The following is a 16,940-nucleotide window of genomic DNA, read 5'->3' as shown; positions in this document are numbered from 1 at the left end:
CCCCGCGGCGAGGCGGCGGCCGTCACGTGACGCCAACGCGGCCCCGCCATTGCTCCGCGGGCGGGGCGGGGCAGGTCGCCATGGCGACGCGCTGAGGGCGCGCTGCGGCGGGCCTGGCTGTGTGGCGCCTTCCAGGGCTCTTGTGCTCCGGGCCGCTTTGGCTCGCTCCTGTTGCCCGGGTTTTCTAAGGAAACGGGGCTTCGCAGTCACGCTCTTCGGGTTCTCTCGTGTAATAACTTCTAGCTATTTGGCCGGTTTCGGATGAGTTTGAACAGCAGCATATAGAGCGTGGCATGTGCTTAACACTATATAAATAATAAGATACGTGTTTTTATGTGTTTTCTGATGAGGTAGTGCACATAAATGCAGATCAGGAGGAAGTACAATGACATAGCTGTCACCAGAAAAAGTGCACTAAGATGGCACGCGGGCTGCCATGTGGTAATTTCAGTTGTTCTCAGAGAAATCAACTGGACATGTTCTGAAAATAAATGACAATACAAAAATGAAAGTTTACCAGTCTCATTACTAATCCCAAAGTGAGACACCTATTTTAAAACTACTTTGTTTACCACTACAAGAACAATTTTCTCCCTGCATTGCTCTTCAACTTGACTTTTTTCTTACTGTATCATACAGTTTTAGTCCAACTGAAATGTTAAATGAAAGCAGTTATTTCCTTCCTAACACCTTTTAATTTCTCCTTCTATCTCTGTTATTACTTAAGTATACAAATGTTTTTAGCATTGCAAAGAATGGCAAAGTACAGACGACATACATCCTACTCTAGACTCTCTGGGTCTACTGAGCTATATTCAGGAGCAAGGTAACAGGGAAGACAGCACCAAAGTACATTAATACTCTCCAAATTCAAGCTTGCCTTCTCCAGCAGCACAAACTATTTCAGCTGGGCACCTTCGGCAACTCCAGACACCAGCAGCTAGTATGAGAGTCGTGTATCGCCCCGAGACAGTAGGTGCGAATGCCAGTGATTCAGGTGTGGCAAAATGATCTCTTGGATCCATGAGCAACCAGGTGTAAGTTGTTTCTGCTGGAGATAATTTAGCTTTTCAGCCTTCAAGCTTTCCACCATGCTTCAGGCAAAGCTCAGTCAAGCTGAAGAATCTAGCTCTCTGTGTCAGGCTTTACTGCGAGAAGGTTTACAAGGTTAAATACAGCTACAGAGCTGAATAACAGAGATGGAGGGAGTCAGTAAGAGGTGTTGGCAAAAGAGAAATTTGTTTTCAGAGGAGGCTCGAATGAGACGGAGAACTGATGAGGCAGAGCAGTAGAAGAATGCCACAGCAGATGGCAGGAGCAGTGGCCCGGACACTGTCAGGAGTAGGGCGAGTGTGTGAAAGAGGAAGGCAGGAGCGGATAAGCAGAGGGACTGCTGCCGGAGAAGAATGAGGCAAGGTCACCTGCAGACATTTGATGAGTTAGTTTTGCTTTGAATGTTAAAAGCAGCACCAAAAAAAAAAAAAAAAAAGTGATACCCTGAAGACCGCTGGGGAGACAGCCTCTTCTGAACACATTCTCACCTGCTGCAGTGGAAGTCAGTCGTGGCAGGGGAGCTACTGCAGTCCTTGCTCTGCAAACATGTCTTTCTTAGGCCTCACACGGTCCGTGCGTTCAATTAAGCTCCTTAACATTTCCAAATTAGAATCTCAGCCTGTCAGGGAGAAACTGTGTCCCCTGTTGGGTTTTTGTAGAATTGAGCACAAAAACATCCCCATCCTGACTGACTAGGCACAACTATAATATACGTTGCAAAGATAACATGCTAATCTAAATAATTTCCACAGAGTCCTTATCCTGTATAAACAGAGTGCACAGTATTACAAGCTGCTACACAATTTAATGGCACATGATAACATCTACTATAACGCTGAGAAGCAGTGATTGCTTAATCAGAGGCTGCCTAAAGGTTTGTGATAAGTGCATATGTGTGTCATTTTAATTTTTCTACTTCCTGACTGTGAACTCTTTATCTTTGAACCTGAAAATTCTCTTGACCATTTGTAAATGTTTTGAAGGGAAAAAGATAAGCATTTTGCATTTTTATAAACAGAACTTTAGAAATTATATATACATCTATTAATTAAGTCTTATATATTCTTAGGGGAAAAAAAGGTAATATTCTCTATAATCAGGTGAGGAAATTGGCCCCAAGAGGTTAAATAAATTGCATAAGGTCAGTGACGGAGGTAGAGGCAGAGTCAGAAATGGAGTTACAGCTCCAGATTCCCTCATGGTACACGTAAATCATACCCGTTATTTAAGAATTTGCATGGCTAACAAGCCAGTTGCATTTAAAATATCTTTCTTCCTGTCCCATTGACTCCCGTAAGACAACGAAGCAGTAAAACATTATTAGAGGGGCACCATGCACTGAATAAATTAGTGAAAGCTGCAGTGAGAGATAAAACTGAGATTCCTAAGAACTAAATCCAGTCAGTGTAATGGCAAATAAGTGAAGCAATGTAGGTGTTTCTAAAGGAGGAGGAGAGATAGATCAAGAGGACTACAAGGCTGGAATGGACAACGTCAAAGGTTAAGTGAGGAAGCTGAACTTTTAAGGACTGGTGCCAATAAGTCCCTGTGGTGTCAGAACCCTCTGAGATGACAATGAGGTACTTGTTCATGAGTGCACCAAAATAATGAAATATAACGTGATAACTTACCGTGTCATCAGCCAAGCAAAGATAAAAAGCCAACAACAGAGACATGTTAGCATGGGATTTATCCCACCAAAGTTTAATGATCTGAAAATTGCCCAGTGTGAAGAAGCTAGTTGTTGCTATTCCTCCTCAGTCACTGCAGGGGGAGCCAACATGACCAGCCTCCTTTAGATGTCTAGTTTCTATATTACTAAAGATAGAAGAGATAAATCCCACCCTTGGGCTCTATCCACTGTATTTAAGGACAACTTTTAAATCAAGTTTCTTAGAAAAGAAATCTTCAGCCTGAGGAGTTTGTAGTAGTTATGCTCTTCAGTTATGGAATTATAGGAGAAACACAGAGGTGAAGGTCTGAAAGGACCCTCAGAAGGTCATGCAGAAAATTGTACCTCAGTTTCTTGTAGCAAATTAAACTGATAAACACTCAGTGTATGTGGAACATATCAGATCACTGATCCACTTTGCAGCCCATTTTTTTATGGGGAAAAGTACTACCATGCCCCTTAGCCTTCTCAGATTTAGATTAATTAAATCCAAATCTGTTCAATCTTTTCTAAAACTTATGTTTACTAAACATCTTTATAATCCCGTTGCTCCCTTGTCTGGATTTTGTCATTTTTTCTGTATCTTTAAGAAAGATTGGTGCCTGAAGCTGCAGATATTATTCAAGCCGAGGCTGTAGCTGGAAACCAGACCGTAGCGTGCTTCTTGTTTCTTGTATAGTAATGCCAGTTCCCATGAAAACACAAATATATTGAATCAGTTGCTGTCAGTTCATGTTCAGTACAGCCACAACTTCACCACAAGTGCTTAAAACTTTGCATCAGGCCTCCTGGAATCAAGGTATTGGCTAAGAACTCCTGACATCCTAAAAATTCTGCACTTTGGAATAATTGCATCTGATTTTAGAGGTTTTAGAGAAGCCTTTGTCCATAATCACAAGAGCTAAAAATACATTAGTTGGAGCGAGAGAGCCTTGCTAATACAGCATCAGCAGAAGTGTGAGCAAGGTCATAAAAACCATCAGCACAATATACAGTTTATTTCCTTGCTTATTTTTTAAAATGTTTCTCCACTGATACATTCTCAAGAGTCTGTACTGGGTAGAAGAGGTTCTTTCATGGAGCAATAATGTTTAATTCTCAAGGACCTAACAAGTCTGAAGCCACCTCATGATGTCACATGAAGTATCTCGCTGGTAATAAATGCAGATGTTAAAATAGCATTATCCCAATGGCTTTTGTTGCAGTAGGGCCCAGCATGATCTCTTGCACAAAGAATATCGTATTTCTGAAAAGTAATCTTCATGCTGCATCTCAATTAGCTTGCAAAGCAACATGTTTTTAATGTATTCTTATTTGCAGGGCCATCAACACTTTGGGCTTCTGGAAATAAAACAAGTGAGCTTTTTGATGATCATGGCCTTAGCCATTCCAATAGTAATGGTATCTCTTTGGAGCTTTTCTGCTTACTTTATACCTCCTCTGGTAGAAGAAACTAATCTGGAAAGCCACATTAATATACTCCTAGTACACATAATCCCCTTAGTTCCCTATATGACTGTAATTGAACACATTGGCAGACTTTGTTTGTATTTAAATATTTTCATAGAAGGGAAAGTCATGCCAAGACGATCACTTTATAAGGCCAAGAATTTCATTAGCAGCCATTTAAACAATTACAATAAATAAGAAAATCATCATTTGTTAATAAAATTGTACCGTAAATGCTTAATTTATATTCAAAGAAGTCTTGGTCCCTAAAGACATTTGCCTTTGTTTATGATAATATCCACAACAAACTCTGCTTGAGTAGGAAAAAAAAAAAAGGTTTGGTAATCCAGTTAGGATGTTCTATCTGAAACTTAATTCAGAAGGATATAAGGGTTTCTTAGAATTGAAGGGATTATTAGCTACTAATATCGAATAAGATTATAATTGAATCAGATGGAGGTGGTAGCTCACTATAATAGAAAATCACTAAGACATAGGAATATACTAAGACACAGGTCTGGCAGGACTTTCTGGGTTATCATATCCAGTCCCCACTTACTGCAGGCCACTGTATCACATAATCCATTGCACAAATTTTGTGAGCTTCACATTAAAACTAGGTGTGTTTTTGTCCCTCTATGTTCTACGCCCTCACTAGGCAAGTGCGTAAAAATCATCTAATTTCTAGCCTAAATTATTCACGGCCAGTTTATACCCACTTATTCTTATGCCTGAATCGCCCTCTAGTTTTAATATTTTCCTACCTGATATATTTACAAAGAGCAATCAAACCTCATCTTGGCCTTCAGCTAATATGCTAAATGAGCTGAGTACATAGAGTTTCCTTTCATAAGAGGTTCTCCAGCCCCATAATCATCTTAGCAGCCCTTCTCTGTACCAGTTTCAGTAAGAATCCAGATTTCTTTAACATGAATGGTCAGAATCATACATATTATTCCAAGTGAAATCTTACTGGGGTCTTGTACAAGGGCATTCATACTTCCCTTTCTCTGCTGGAAATGTCTCTCCTTCTGCATTTTAAAATTTCAGTTGCCTTTTTCATGACCACACCACAGTGGGGGCAAACGGTGCGGGATCTTCCTATGTTTTTTCTGATTTCTTGGAGAATGTTTTCTGCTGTTAGCTATCATACTATTTTTGTGACCTTACTCTTCAAGGACATTCATTTCTTGCTCTCTGCTATTCTGAACTTTCTCTGTACTAATGATACCTCCTAATTTTGTGACTTCAACACATTTTAATTATCAAACACCTCTGTTTTCCATGTGGGTCATTAATGAAAGCATTAAATAATAATCAGTCCTAAGACTGATTTTTAGGAACTCTGGATATTTCCCCTTCAACACAGCTCAGCTCTTCATCTGACACCCTGCCCACCTTGCGGTTCCTCTGCAAATCTCAGACTTCTCCAAGCAGAAGTAACACATGGCGCCTTGTCAGCTACTTTACTGAAGTCCAGACAGCCAGACTGTCCCTCTTTGTCTAGCTAATTAATTACTGTATCAAAGAAGGCTATTGAGTTACTCTGGTATTATTTAGTCTTAGTGCCAATGCCAAATGCTAATTCCATTTTTCTCTGTTTTCCACTGACTTTCATGTCTTCTATAATTCTTTCCTTTAACATTTTTTCCTAAAGCCTGACAAAGAACATTGATGTGCACAAAGCAAAATATGTTGTGCCTTTTGAATGAATTTCATGTTTTATTTGTCCTTGGCATGGGTTCATTATTTTCCATCAATATGTATGTTTAACTAACAGGTCGGGTTGAACGGGGATTACACACATATTGGATGCCTCACTGTGTTTGCTAACGAATGTACATGCCTTCTTTTTTCATTATTCTAAATAGCGGTAGGACCACTTTTACAAAGGATCAGACTATAAATTTAGCAGCCTGCTGTCACCAGGACGTGGCACCATGTGGAACAGGGTCTTTTCCCTAACAGGTTTGTAGTCCAATGCAAACGTGATGTATGCTGCAGTAAATCAGAGGACAGAAGGTACAGTAACATGACGTGTAAGGTGATCACAAGTATAAGCCTGGAAAGAAATACAGGTTCTGAAGAAACAGAGAAGGGGGGGAGGATTTGGCCCAGAGGTACTGGATGATTGTTCTTGAGAGAGATAAATTACATATGGTATTGTCCTCTTTATGCTTCATTTTAATATTTAATTATGTGTTGTGTGCAGTACACAAATTGAAAGAAGAGCCAGTAAGAAACTAAATCAAGACTTGAATTTCAAATCCACCGCTGACCCACAGACTGTATGTCCTTGGGCAAAATGCTTCGTCTCTCACTGCCTCATCTGTAAAACAGAGATAACAACACTTCTTTTTTCCCAACCTGACTATTTACATAATAAAAGCCTTTCCATGCATGACAGTCTCATATATTTGTACAGCATCTAGCATAATGAGGGCCTGGATCTTGGGACCACAGTGCAAACAATAAACAACAATTAAGATTATACTCTATCCAAAATATATCTAATGTACTTAATACTGTGGTACCTCACTGGCGATATGTGACTTTACTTCATGCTGGACTCTACTTCTGTTTTTCCTTTAAGTCCTTCATTTTATTCTGCTCTTTCACCTAGGGAAGGCTTTGGCAGAGAGGTAGGTTTAATGAAAAGTGAGTAGTCCCTCTGCAGAGATCCTTTCATCATCTCCTGCAAGTGGAAGGGGTGACTGACCCCAGGCCCTACCACGTCTCCCAAGAGCCGTAGCCCCCACAGGAGCTGTTGGAAGCGAAGCAGAGCCACATGGAGGCTCGCATGGCCCCGTTCTTCTCCCACTGGATCATGGAAGGGCTACCTTGAAGACAGTTCAGTCCCTTCTGAAAAGGGGAGAAAGCCTCTGCCTGCATTGTTGTTTCCATAGTGCCACTGGGGGAGACAACCTCTTCCAACCAATGCAACCTCTGCAGGCCAAGCACGGCGTTGTCCTTTTCCTTACTCTCTCGGTAAGCAAACCGTAGGCTCTTGAAGAGGTATCAGTAAATTCGGGGGATGCAACAGGAAACTTGGGACCTGATCACCCTGTTTCACACACATACGGTGGGATATAGTAATAAAATCCCCCTCACTAGTGACCTGATGGCTAGAGGATGATATCTTTCATTATCACGCACGTTTTCCAAGGAAACGTTATCTCACACAACGTAGAGGTGGCTTGGAAGGTGGCTTTCCACGCCAGAATTTTTGGGAAGGGAGGAAAGAAGCAAACTGGCAAGTATAATTTATGAAGCAACAGGAATGAGGTGCGAGGAGAGAAAGCAGTCGCGCTCATGCAAGCTGTGAGGGAGGGCTGCTGCTGGCCAATCACGGGATATTTTTTCTGATAAAAATTCTGAGATTTTGCTTTCTTTCGCCCCCGCCCTGAGTTGTGCAACAGCCTTGTCCTTCACTTCATCGGTTCCCTGCCTTCCCGCCCTGCAGGAAACAGCCCACCGTAATGAAAGAGACCCCAGCTGCTCCCCAAAAAACCCCAAACCACCTCACTGCTCTCAGTGGACTGTCACATACACAACCTATAGAAACCCCTTCCTGGGGGAAGCGGGTAGCTCCTTCCCGTAACCCACGTGGCCAGGAGGTCTGCCCGAATATTGCTCTCGTCAGAGGACCAGCTGGGGCTGTGCTGCAATTTCTCTGCACGCCGAGAGAGAAACAAAACCGGAGCCTGCTCGGCTGACCCAGGCCCTAAGGAAGCCGGGCACGTAAGTGTGCAGCTGAATCCAGGTCTTGAAGTGGGGTTGGCGCTTGGGGTTGCAGTTGCTTGGCATAAAGAGGGGTAAAAGCATGCAGAAATTGGAAGCTCTCCAGGCCAAGTTTCCTGTTTTGTCCCAGAGTAACTGATTGAGGGCACTCACGTATTTCCAGCGCTAGACCAGCCTGCCCATACACGAGTGACATGTTTTAGTGGCTCCCTTGTGGTGGCAGGCAGACCATTACATTAAATTTAACTGCGTAACACTGCTCTTGCTAAAGCAGACGGACATTTTAAAGTTCTCATTTCAGTAGTGCTGTTTCCCCCCCCTCCCCTTTCCCTTCCAAGTTTGTTACAAATGACAAAACGAGCAAGAAAAGTGCAGATAACTGGATTATTAATAATGCACATTTAATAACTGATTAATTTAGTTGCATGTACCGTGCAAGGAAGATTGCGTTGTGATATGGCTATTGTTGTTTTATGGAAACTGAGACTAGGTATCAGGTGTCTATTACAAATGTTAGGCACAAAATTAAACACCCACACATACGGGAAGGACCTTCTACATGACAGGAAGCATTATTCATTCTACAAGCAAAAAAAAATGGCAAAGCAGAGCAGTGACAAATGCTCTAGATAAATCCAGAGCTCCAATTTAATGCATGGTATAAGGACCTCTTTTTACAAGTAAAGATTTCAACTCCTGCAGCATTTCTTACTTCTCCATCATTTAGCTGTGCACATATTTGGCATTTAGAGTGTGATGGATTTACACATTTGCTACCAAATGAGCTGCAAGCGCTAATGAGCTCACGCAGAATTGCACATATTAATGAAGAAGGCTCTTTCTTCTGCATGCCTACGATGTAGATACCCACTTAACTGGGGCACCAGAGACTAATTTGAAAAGATTTTGTTCACACAGAAGCTTTTTCCCTCTGATGAATGTTTGAAGGGATCGCTTGGTGTGGATGGGGAGGGAGCAGTATCTGCAAAATCTGACTAAATGCTACTTGTTAGTGAGTGTTGGAAGAGCAACAGGACGAATAGCTTACTAATGGCCCAAAGCTAATGAGGATGATTAGCACTATGATGCTTTCCAAACACACACGGAAAACCAGCGTTCCTTAAGGAGCACTGTCCCGCTGCACATGTGGCCAGCGCTCCAGGCAGAGCTGCAGAGGACTTGCACAGATAGAAATCTTTACAGCCAAAGACCAGTTCCTGCAGCTGGGCAGAGGCACCTGCACGTCCGGCTGGCTTTAATCATGGGCTAGCATTAGAGTAGCGATTCCTAAAATTTTGGGCTAACAGCTCAGTTTTTGCCAACCTAAAAGTTCAACTTAACTCCTAAGAAACTACAGTCTGGAAGTTGCTGCCTTCAATACAGAGACTTTTTTGCAGCATTGCATCATAGCCACATACTCACAACACCTGCCAAAACCTTGGCAAAAGCTGAGGCAGCTGAGGGTGTTTTGCTGGGAGTATTTCAGCCACTCTGCTCAGTGAGGCATTCCAGGACTCTTGGCTGCCAGCAGATAAAATGGTATTTGGACTCATTTCCTTTGTAGAAACACCCAGGTACCCTCCTTCCTTAATCAGTAAATAAAAGCAGGATGCATAGAGAAAGCAGAGCATCTTCTCATGCAAGCCAAAGAAAATAATGGGAGAATTTTAGTTTCAGAATGGTTTCCAATCATTTCCAGCACAGAACAATTATGTATACAACCGGATTAGCCAAAGGGCCGTACACCTGAGGCTCATCTCTTGTTCTTCCCTCACAATTACACTAGAGCCACAAAACACTCGCTAATGCCGGGATTTCAAAGGAGAAAAAAATGCCAGCATTTGGCCCTGGTGCTTAGCACCTGCTGAGAAAAGCTAAATCCTCCCCCCTCTCGGTTTTTAGAATTTACTCCTGCAATCCCAGTCAAACATTACAGACCCAATCGCACTAAAGCAAGCCTGTTAAAGCGAGGTGCATGTCGGCAACAGTCCCTGCTCTGCGGATTGTCATTTTGATCGAACAGTTTGTTTCATAGTTTGTAAAACGCATAGTGCCACGGGTTTGGTATTAGCCTAGGAAAACCATATATAGACCATTTCTTTCTCTTAATATAGCACTATCAAGAATATGAAGAGTGATTTTGCTTTTTATTTTTTAAAAAGAGAAAAATAGATTTTGAAAACACCTGTGGACCGCAGAGTCACTGGGTTTTGACTTTTCTTTTGAAAAGCAGTACAAGCTTCTGAACTTGAAGTCACCCTTGAAGCAATCCCACCAAACTAGACTGTCTAAAGCAATCACTTAGAACTTATTCAGGCAGGGCCTTGCATCTGCTTTTCTTTTACTAATGAATTAAATACTGTAAGAACACAAGCCTATACCCCTGTAATTTTTTTGATTGTGAATATCAATCCATTTTAGTGGATGACTATTGAGAGAAATCTAAACCAGTGAGATTTGGGGACCTAATTTGGGCTGAGTAGGAGTTTAGATAAATTCCCCCACAACTGGATTACGCACCTGGGAGGATTTTTTTTTTTCTGGGTCAACAGGGCTTTCAGATCCTGAATGCAATTTTAAAGGAGAGGGAAGAAGAAATGGAGATTTTTTTTAGGTTGCTTTTCTTGATTCAGATTAGAAAGCTAGTCTCTTCAAATCTCTCCTGTGGAAGTTTTTCCAGTTTGAACAAATAAGGACATATTAATTGGGTCAGAGATAGATGGACAACCTCTTTGGAGCAGAGGCCGAAGCATCCATTTGGGGTGCTGGGGACTGGGATATAGACCTGTGTCGTATCCAGTTCAGACCTGGGACTCCAATCTGGGTCCCCCATATCCCAGAGTATTCACCTGCCTGGGACCTGCCGATGCTCCCTTCTCCCTCAGACCGACGTGTTTTGGTCCATCCCATAGTTGGATGAAACAAAGCAGAAGTCTCAGGCTCTTTCACTAAATGGGAAAACCATTTCCTAGCAGCTGCCTCCTAGTCTGCACACAAAGCGCAGTCCTGGTCTGACACGAGAGGTCTGCACCAGACCCACGGGCTATCTGTATCTATCTCCTTTAAGCCAACGCTGAGGAATGAAGTGATAGGCGATCCTTGCTCGGCCTCTTGCTGGGGTGCACTGTTTTACCCTTCTTCAACGAGGGCTGATCCGCCTGGGGTTAACTGTGTAGCAAAGGGCGAAGATGTTTGAAACGCACCTTAAAGGGCTGAAAGACCAAACCTATAACTGCAAAAGCAGAATCTCTGATTCACTGCGAACCATTTGTTATCAGCAATTAAATTTCTTTCTGATAAATGATTCATGATTTGAAAGACCTGATTACTCATTTTTAATCATAGCAGAAATTCCTGTGCACTTAATGAATGCCTTGTCTGTGCATTTACTGGAACAGGCTGGAAAGTCTGAATATGTGAAATAACCAACAGTTTAAATGCACAAAATAAGAGCTCTTAAATATAAGATACTTTTCATCCATATTTTGTAGAAACAGGAAAAAAATTCAATTTTAGCTTAATTTGACTGATGCAAATAAAAATACAAACTGACTTCATTAGCAAATATAAACACTAACTTTTGCATTACTGGAGACAACAGATTAACATCAGTGTAACTGAGATTCAAACCTGGTCTGCTAATTAAACAGCCTTGGAAGTAAAGCTTCTCGCTCATGATATACTCTAGTTCACAGTAACTAAGGCTTTTGGTCAGCCATTACATGTAATTGTTTAGGGTGTTCAAAATTATATTTTTCAAAAAACATTCAGACTATAAACCAGATGACTCATGACACTGTAACAGAAGGTAAATTATTCTCAAATATTTTATATTTGTGCATAACATATGATTAGCTACAAAAAAAAAAAAAAAAAAAAAAAGCCTAAGTCCAAGAAGTAATTGGCAAAATACTGAAGGGAAAAATGAGAATCCTTAATTTTATATTATGGTGTAACCAGCTGTAAGGAATTACAGGTCTAAAGCACAGTGTGTAATTGTCCTATCCAAAACATTTACTAAAGCCTATAATTCAGAATGATCCTGGCAAGTGATGTCACCACTGGCAAGCCACAATCTTTTTTTTTTTTTTTTTTTTTTTAAGTCTGCATTTCTTTGCAATTAGCACAAATACAGGCACAGCCTACAGCTCAGGCATTTGCGGATACCGTATTTCCTTTTCTTAATTTCAACTGCTTTGACTCACAGAGATCAAAAAAGTCTGCAGTAAGTTCTGGACTGATCATACTTGCTGCTTTGTAGCCTGCTGGTAAGCAAAAAAAAAAACAAAAAAACCCACCAAACCAACCAAACAAAAAAACCCACTGAAACCCCCAAAACCTTATTTTAAATCTAATGGCATCGCTACATATTATTTCTTAAATTCAGGGCAGAACGCACACTACCTAATGCGAGGATAGCTTGAAAGAAAGAGTTACCACGATTCTTGTGCAAAAGCACTAAACACAGTGTGAAGTAGCTGTGTTATGAGAAAAGAAAAAACAGCAAGAAACTAAATTAACCTAGTTTCAGGCTGGGATATTACATACTACCAGGCAGATTTTTTTCTTTTTGAGTGGAGACACTCATCAGGTGCCTAATAAGAGAAAATGCTTGGCCCAGCTCCATCCCCGTTTAACTCCGTGTTGTGGTGAACGAGCCGGCCACCACGCAAGGCCAGTCAGGCTACTGGTATTCTGCATTACTCACTAATGGCTTCAGCAGCCTAACGAGTGCCAAACGTACAGCGCCACTAATTGGGCAAGAGAGCGGAGGAAAAGATACCGCAGTGGAGATAAGATGCCTTTCACCTCCCAGCAGCACAGCGCTAGGTTGCCCATCAACATGGGCTTCACCGAGAAACCAAACCAGCAAAAGGAAATGCAACTGGCAGGCTGAGGAGCAAAAGGAAGATTTCGGACCCAAGAAATAGTTATTTCTTCGTTGCAAAAGGCTCTTTGATCCACCCGCTGAGCGCTGGGGTGGATGGGCGCCAAGCCTCGCACAGGCGAGCGGCCCGCGGTGCCGCGCAGCACACCCGGACGCCGGGCTTCCCTGGCACTGGGTCTGCACTCGGGCAGCCCAGCGGGAAAGAAGCTGGATGAGGCCAATTAACGATTAATTTTTTTTTTAATTTATTTGTAGTTCAAAGTGAATCACAACTTCCTGCCCATCCCTCACCCCTCCTATGAAGACATAAGCACCTCCAGATCAACATAACCTTTTTTTTCAGGCATCCAGAGTGTAACAAGCTTTGACTGCTCCATCTAATACAGTTTTTACAGTGATGACTCTTTGTCAAAGAGAGATTCTTTATGCAACTCCTTAAAAAGAGCAAAAGGAAAAATCCAACATACGAACACAGACAAACTTTTGGAATGTAAACATGTAGTATACATAATTGTTGCATTATCAAAAGTATTATGCATTTATCAAAACAGTCAAACATAACACTTTCCAACACACATTTCGTATGGCCCAATGATAAATTTTAATGGTGATTCTGTAGCCTATAATGTAATTCCTCCTCCTGTAATTTATAGGGGCATTTAACAATACTGATGCCAAAAAAGGAGGACTTGGCTTGAATCTTATCCATGCTGTGCCGATTTTTGCACAATTAACTCAATACATTCTATAAAAGTATGTAAACAGTCCTGGTAGAGAGTTTAAAATGAAATCACTAAATCTGAACTGGTCAATGTTAATGTCTTCATTAACTCCGATACTTTATTTATCCCTGAGCACCTTAAAATTGTTCCCCCAAATCTCACTGAAGAACGTGTAACTATTTCACAAGAAGGGGAAACTGCATTTGGATAAACCTGTTTATTACAAGTCCCACTTTCCTTCACTGGTTTAAAAAACATCCCCCCCCCCTTTTTTTAAACATGTACTGTAATATCTTTAAAAAAAAAAATCACCCCATCAAACAATATCACCTACAGACACACTACAGACTACAAAAATATTGCATAGGAGTGTCAGTGGGCATAGTCTCACAACATGAGAGAAAATGCTAAGTTTTCTTTAAAACACTATGGCAACATTCTAATTTATTTTCCTTTTAAAAATCAAGTGGTTTCACTTTATTTCAAAATTGTACAAAATGGCCATGGCTGTTTATAAAAAAAAGTCTCTGTCTTGAGAGTATGTGAAGTCTCAGGTGCAGTAACGATAGACCTGGAACCATTCACAGTGCAGCGGAAAGCTTCCTTTGAGGCAGAAATTACAATTCATCCTTCTTCTTTCCTACTCTTTCATGGTCTCTTTCTCTAAGGGTTCGCATGAAAGTGATGAATCCAGACTCCTGTTTTTGAAGAAAGAAAAATATGGGTCATATTTTTAGAAATATACAACCAAAACAATGCATCAAGAACACTTTCAGCTTCTGCACTGCCAGCAGAAGGAAGGTGGCAGACCATAAACTAGGAAACAGTTATTGCTTCTGCATTGCCTCATCATGTGGTACTCTGGTCCAATGCTGCTCCATTGAAAAGCAAGGGGGAAATATCCACAGACTCCAAACTCGACCATTTCTCATGAGAAACTCTGAAGAGTTGGGGTACATAGAGAAAGCAGCCCTGGAACTCACAAGACAAGGTAAAATCTGTCTCTAGAAATGCCATCAATGCCTTTTTGTTGAAAAAGCTCAAACACATTTTCATGCTGCATGTGTCATTTTAAAAGTAGTTAGTATATCATTTGTTGGCTGTACACACATTTACCACTGTTCTTCATCCTGTAATAATTCTGCTTATGATTTTACTCCTTCTTCAAGCATTCAGATTAAGGGAACTATATTTTTTCCAGTCAGTATCAAAATTACAGTCAAACAATTTCAAATGTGGATGCCTAGGTGCTGCCCTCTGTATTTTGACAACTTACGATTTCCGATTTTCAAAGCTGTTGAACACCAGCAGTTCCTGTGGTCTGACTCCAAGGAAAGCTCTGAGCACAGGGCAAGAGAACCTGACAGGCATTTTAAAAGGCTCAAAGATGTAATGGTGCGGGCACCTGGGTTTGAACACACTGCCCATTGGTACACAAACATTGTAGCTCTCTAGGCAAATAACCTCACCCAATGTGACGCATTTTTACTGTTAAGCAATCCTGAAACACACCAATGAAAGCTGGTGATAAGAAAGGAAAATACAGAGAGGTAGAGAACAAACAGAAGTAAAAGTTTGACTTAAAAAAAAAAAAAAAAAAAAAAGCTGGGAAGCTTTTGGGAGGGTTGAATGATAAAAGGCTCTTCTAAAAAGAATTCACTATTTTTACATTGAAAAAACTGAAGTGACAGCTTCTGGCCATCCATGATCTGAAGACATTTGGCAATCACTAGCTCCAACAGGAGGACCCCACTTTTCAAAGCTCTGGATCTGGAGCCCATTAAAAGCACACCTAAGTTGGAAGGTGTCCTGGCTCCCCCTTGAGTTGCTTGGGGTGAAGTGCCCTAAAATCTCTGCTCTGGCACAGCAATTCCCTTTGAGGTGTGGAGGACCCCTTAGGGGCTACCACCGAGGGTCGTGCTGCCCCTGTAGCCAGGGCTCCAGAGCAGAGTAGCAGGGAGCTGACGGCTCCTGCTCCACCTGCCGTGGCTCCTGTTCTAGCACATCACGTTGCTCCCGTGGCAGCTGAGGACACCACCTCCCATCTTCCTTGACCATGTGAAATTGTACTACACCAGCTGGACCACACTGAACTAAATGCTCATGGACATGTACCAATGTAGTGGCAGAATCGGGAACAGACCACAGGTCCCCTGGCTCCTACTGCTTTCTCCTGAGACCTTTGCAAGGTATGAGGCAGTAGGCTGAGGTGCTTCAAGTGCTGTTGTCATGCTGATGAAAGTCCTTTAACAACACAATCCTTTGACACTGAAACAGATAGGTGAACAGACCTAGAAACCCTATGGAAGGCCCTCTGCTGAGTACTGCCTCCAGCATTACCATGATAGGAGGAACCAAAACCTAACTGGATGCTGCAGGAGCAGACGACCACAGGGCCCAGGAAAGGTGGAGAGAGAACACAGTTGTCAACCACAAAGAGTTTGTGACATTCTGTTGGGTAATTTAATTCTACCCAATAAAGGGTTGACCGCATGCAGGGGATTAGCCAGTCTATTTTCCAAAACAGGGATAATCATCTCCCAACTACTGTGGCTTCAGAGCACTCCTGTCTTGCTAACTTCTTTATCAGCCACAACAGATCCATCCTTTCATATATAATTTCTATAAGTATGGGTAATAATTACAAAGAATGTTATGGCTAAAATTTTACTTGTTGGCTACTGCACCCATCTTTACCCTTAATAAAAGATACACAATCTGTGCTAAACACAGTATCCATTAACAACGCCTGGATCAGTACAGTAATTATTGTGGTCCTAAAGCTGGAAAAAAGTGGGAGGCAAAGCTCCATGAAGACTTCCCTAAGCTCCTGACTGCCAAAAGACTTGAGAATTTGGCTTTTTTCTTCATGTTCCTCTATAATTTGGTGAGCTGTAATAGCAGCAACGACTTTCAGCCAAGGCTCTTTTAGCAAATAATCACTGGATGGTTTGAAGACCCCATGTTTTTCATTGTAGTCCCTAGTACCTCTAGGTGATCAATCACTGCTGAGAAGTAACATCCCTCTAAGAGATTATGACAAAGAATGCACACAAATAACTAGATTGCTTCCTTATTCTCTGGCATTTTACAACCACAGAAGGCACTGTGCCATCTCTGCCCACTGTACTCATAGCATACCATTAGCGGGCCACAGGAGGACGAGAGGGAAATTTCAGCCCAGGAGCTAGATGCCACGACTGGTCTTCCAACCCTGAGCTCCAGGAGTAAATCTGATTCAGTGAGGATGAGCTATTTAGCTTCCCCCAGTCTTCAAAGGACAGTTTTGGCCTTGCTATAAAACCAATGGTCTGTCACAGTTTGGCAGACTGGTGAAACTATTAATACATTTGCGGTATATAAGAGATCCAGATCCAGAACTGAGAGGAGCAACTTATACATTTTCTGGCCTTTC

The 16,940-nt window shown here is 41.8% G+C and overlaps 1 protein-coding gene across 1 annotated transcript in view; it reads right to left on the bottom strand.

The window, feature by feature from the left end:
• Positions 1 to 13,024: 13,024 nt before the first annotated feature.
• PDIA5 (protein disulfide isomerase family A member 5) overlaps positions 13,025 to 16,940 on the bottom strand; it is a 101,971-nt gene continuing 98,055 nt past the window's right edge. The window contains exon 17 of the mRNA XM_067299308.1: positions 13,025 to 14,223. Coding sequence (XP_067155409.1) covers positions 14,143 to 14,223 — 81 coding nt within the window. The 3' untranslated portion in view covers positions 13,025 to 14,142. The remainder of the gene's footprint in view (positions 14,224 to 16,940) is intronic.

The sequence above is a fragment of the Apteryx mantelli genome, chromosome 6 (assembly GCF_036417845.1).
Source record: "Apteryx mantelli isolate bAptMan1 chromosome 6, bAptMan1.hap1, whole genome shotgun sequence".
In the NCBI taxonomy this organism is placed as follows: Eukaryota; Metazoa; Chordata; class Aves; order Apterygiformes; family Apterygidae; genus Apteryx; species Apteryx mantelli.
The sequence above is the reverse complement of the archived record's forward strand: the minus strand, read 5'-3'. Positions and strand labels throughout refer to the sequence as shown.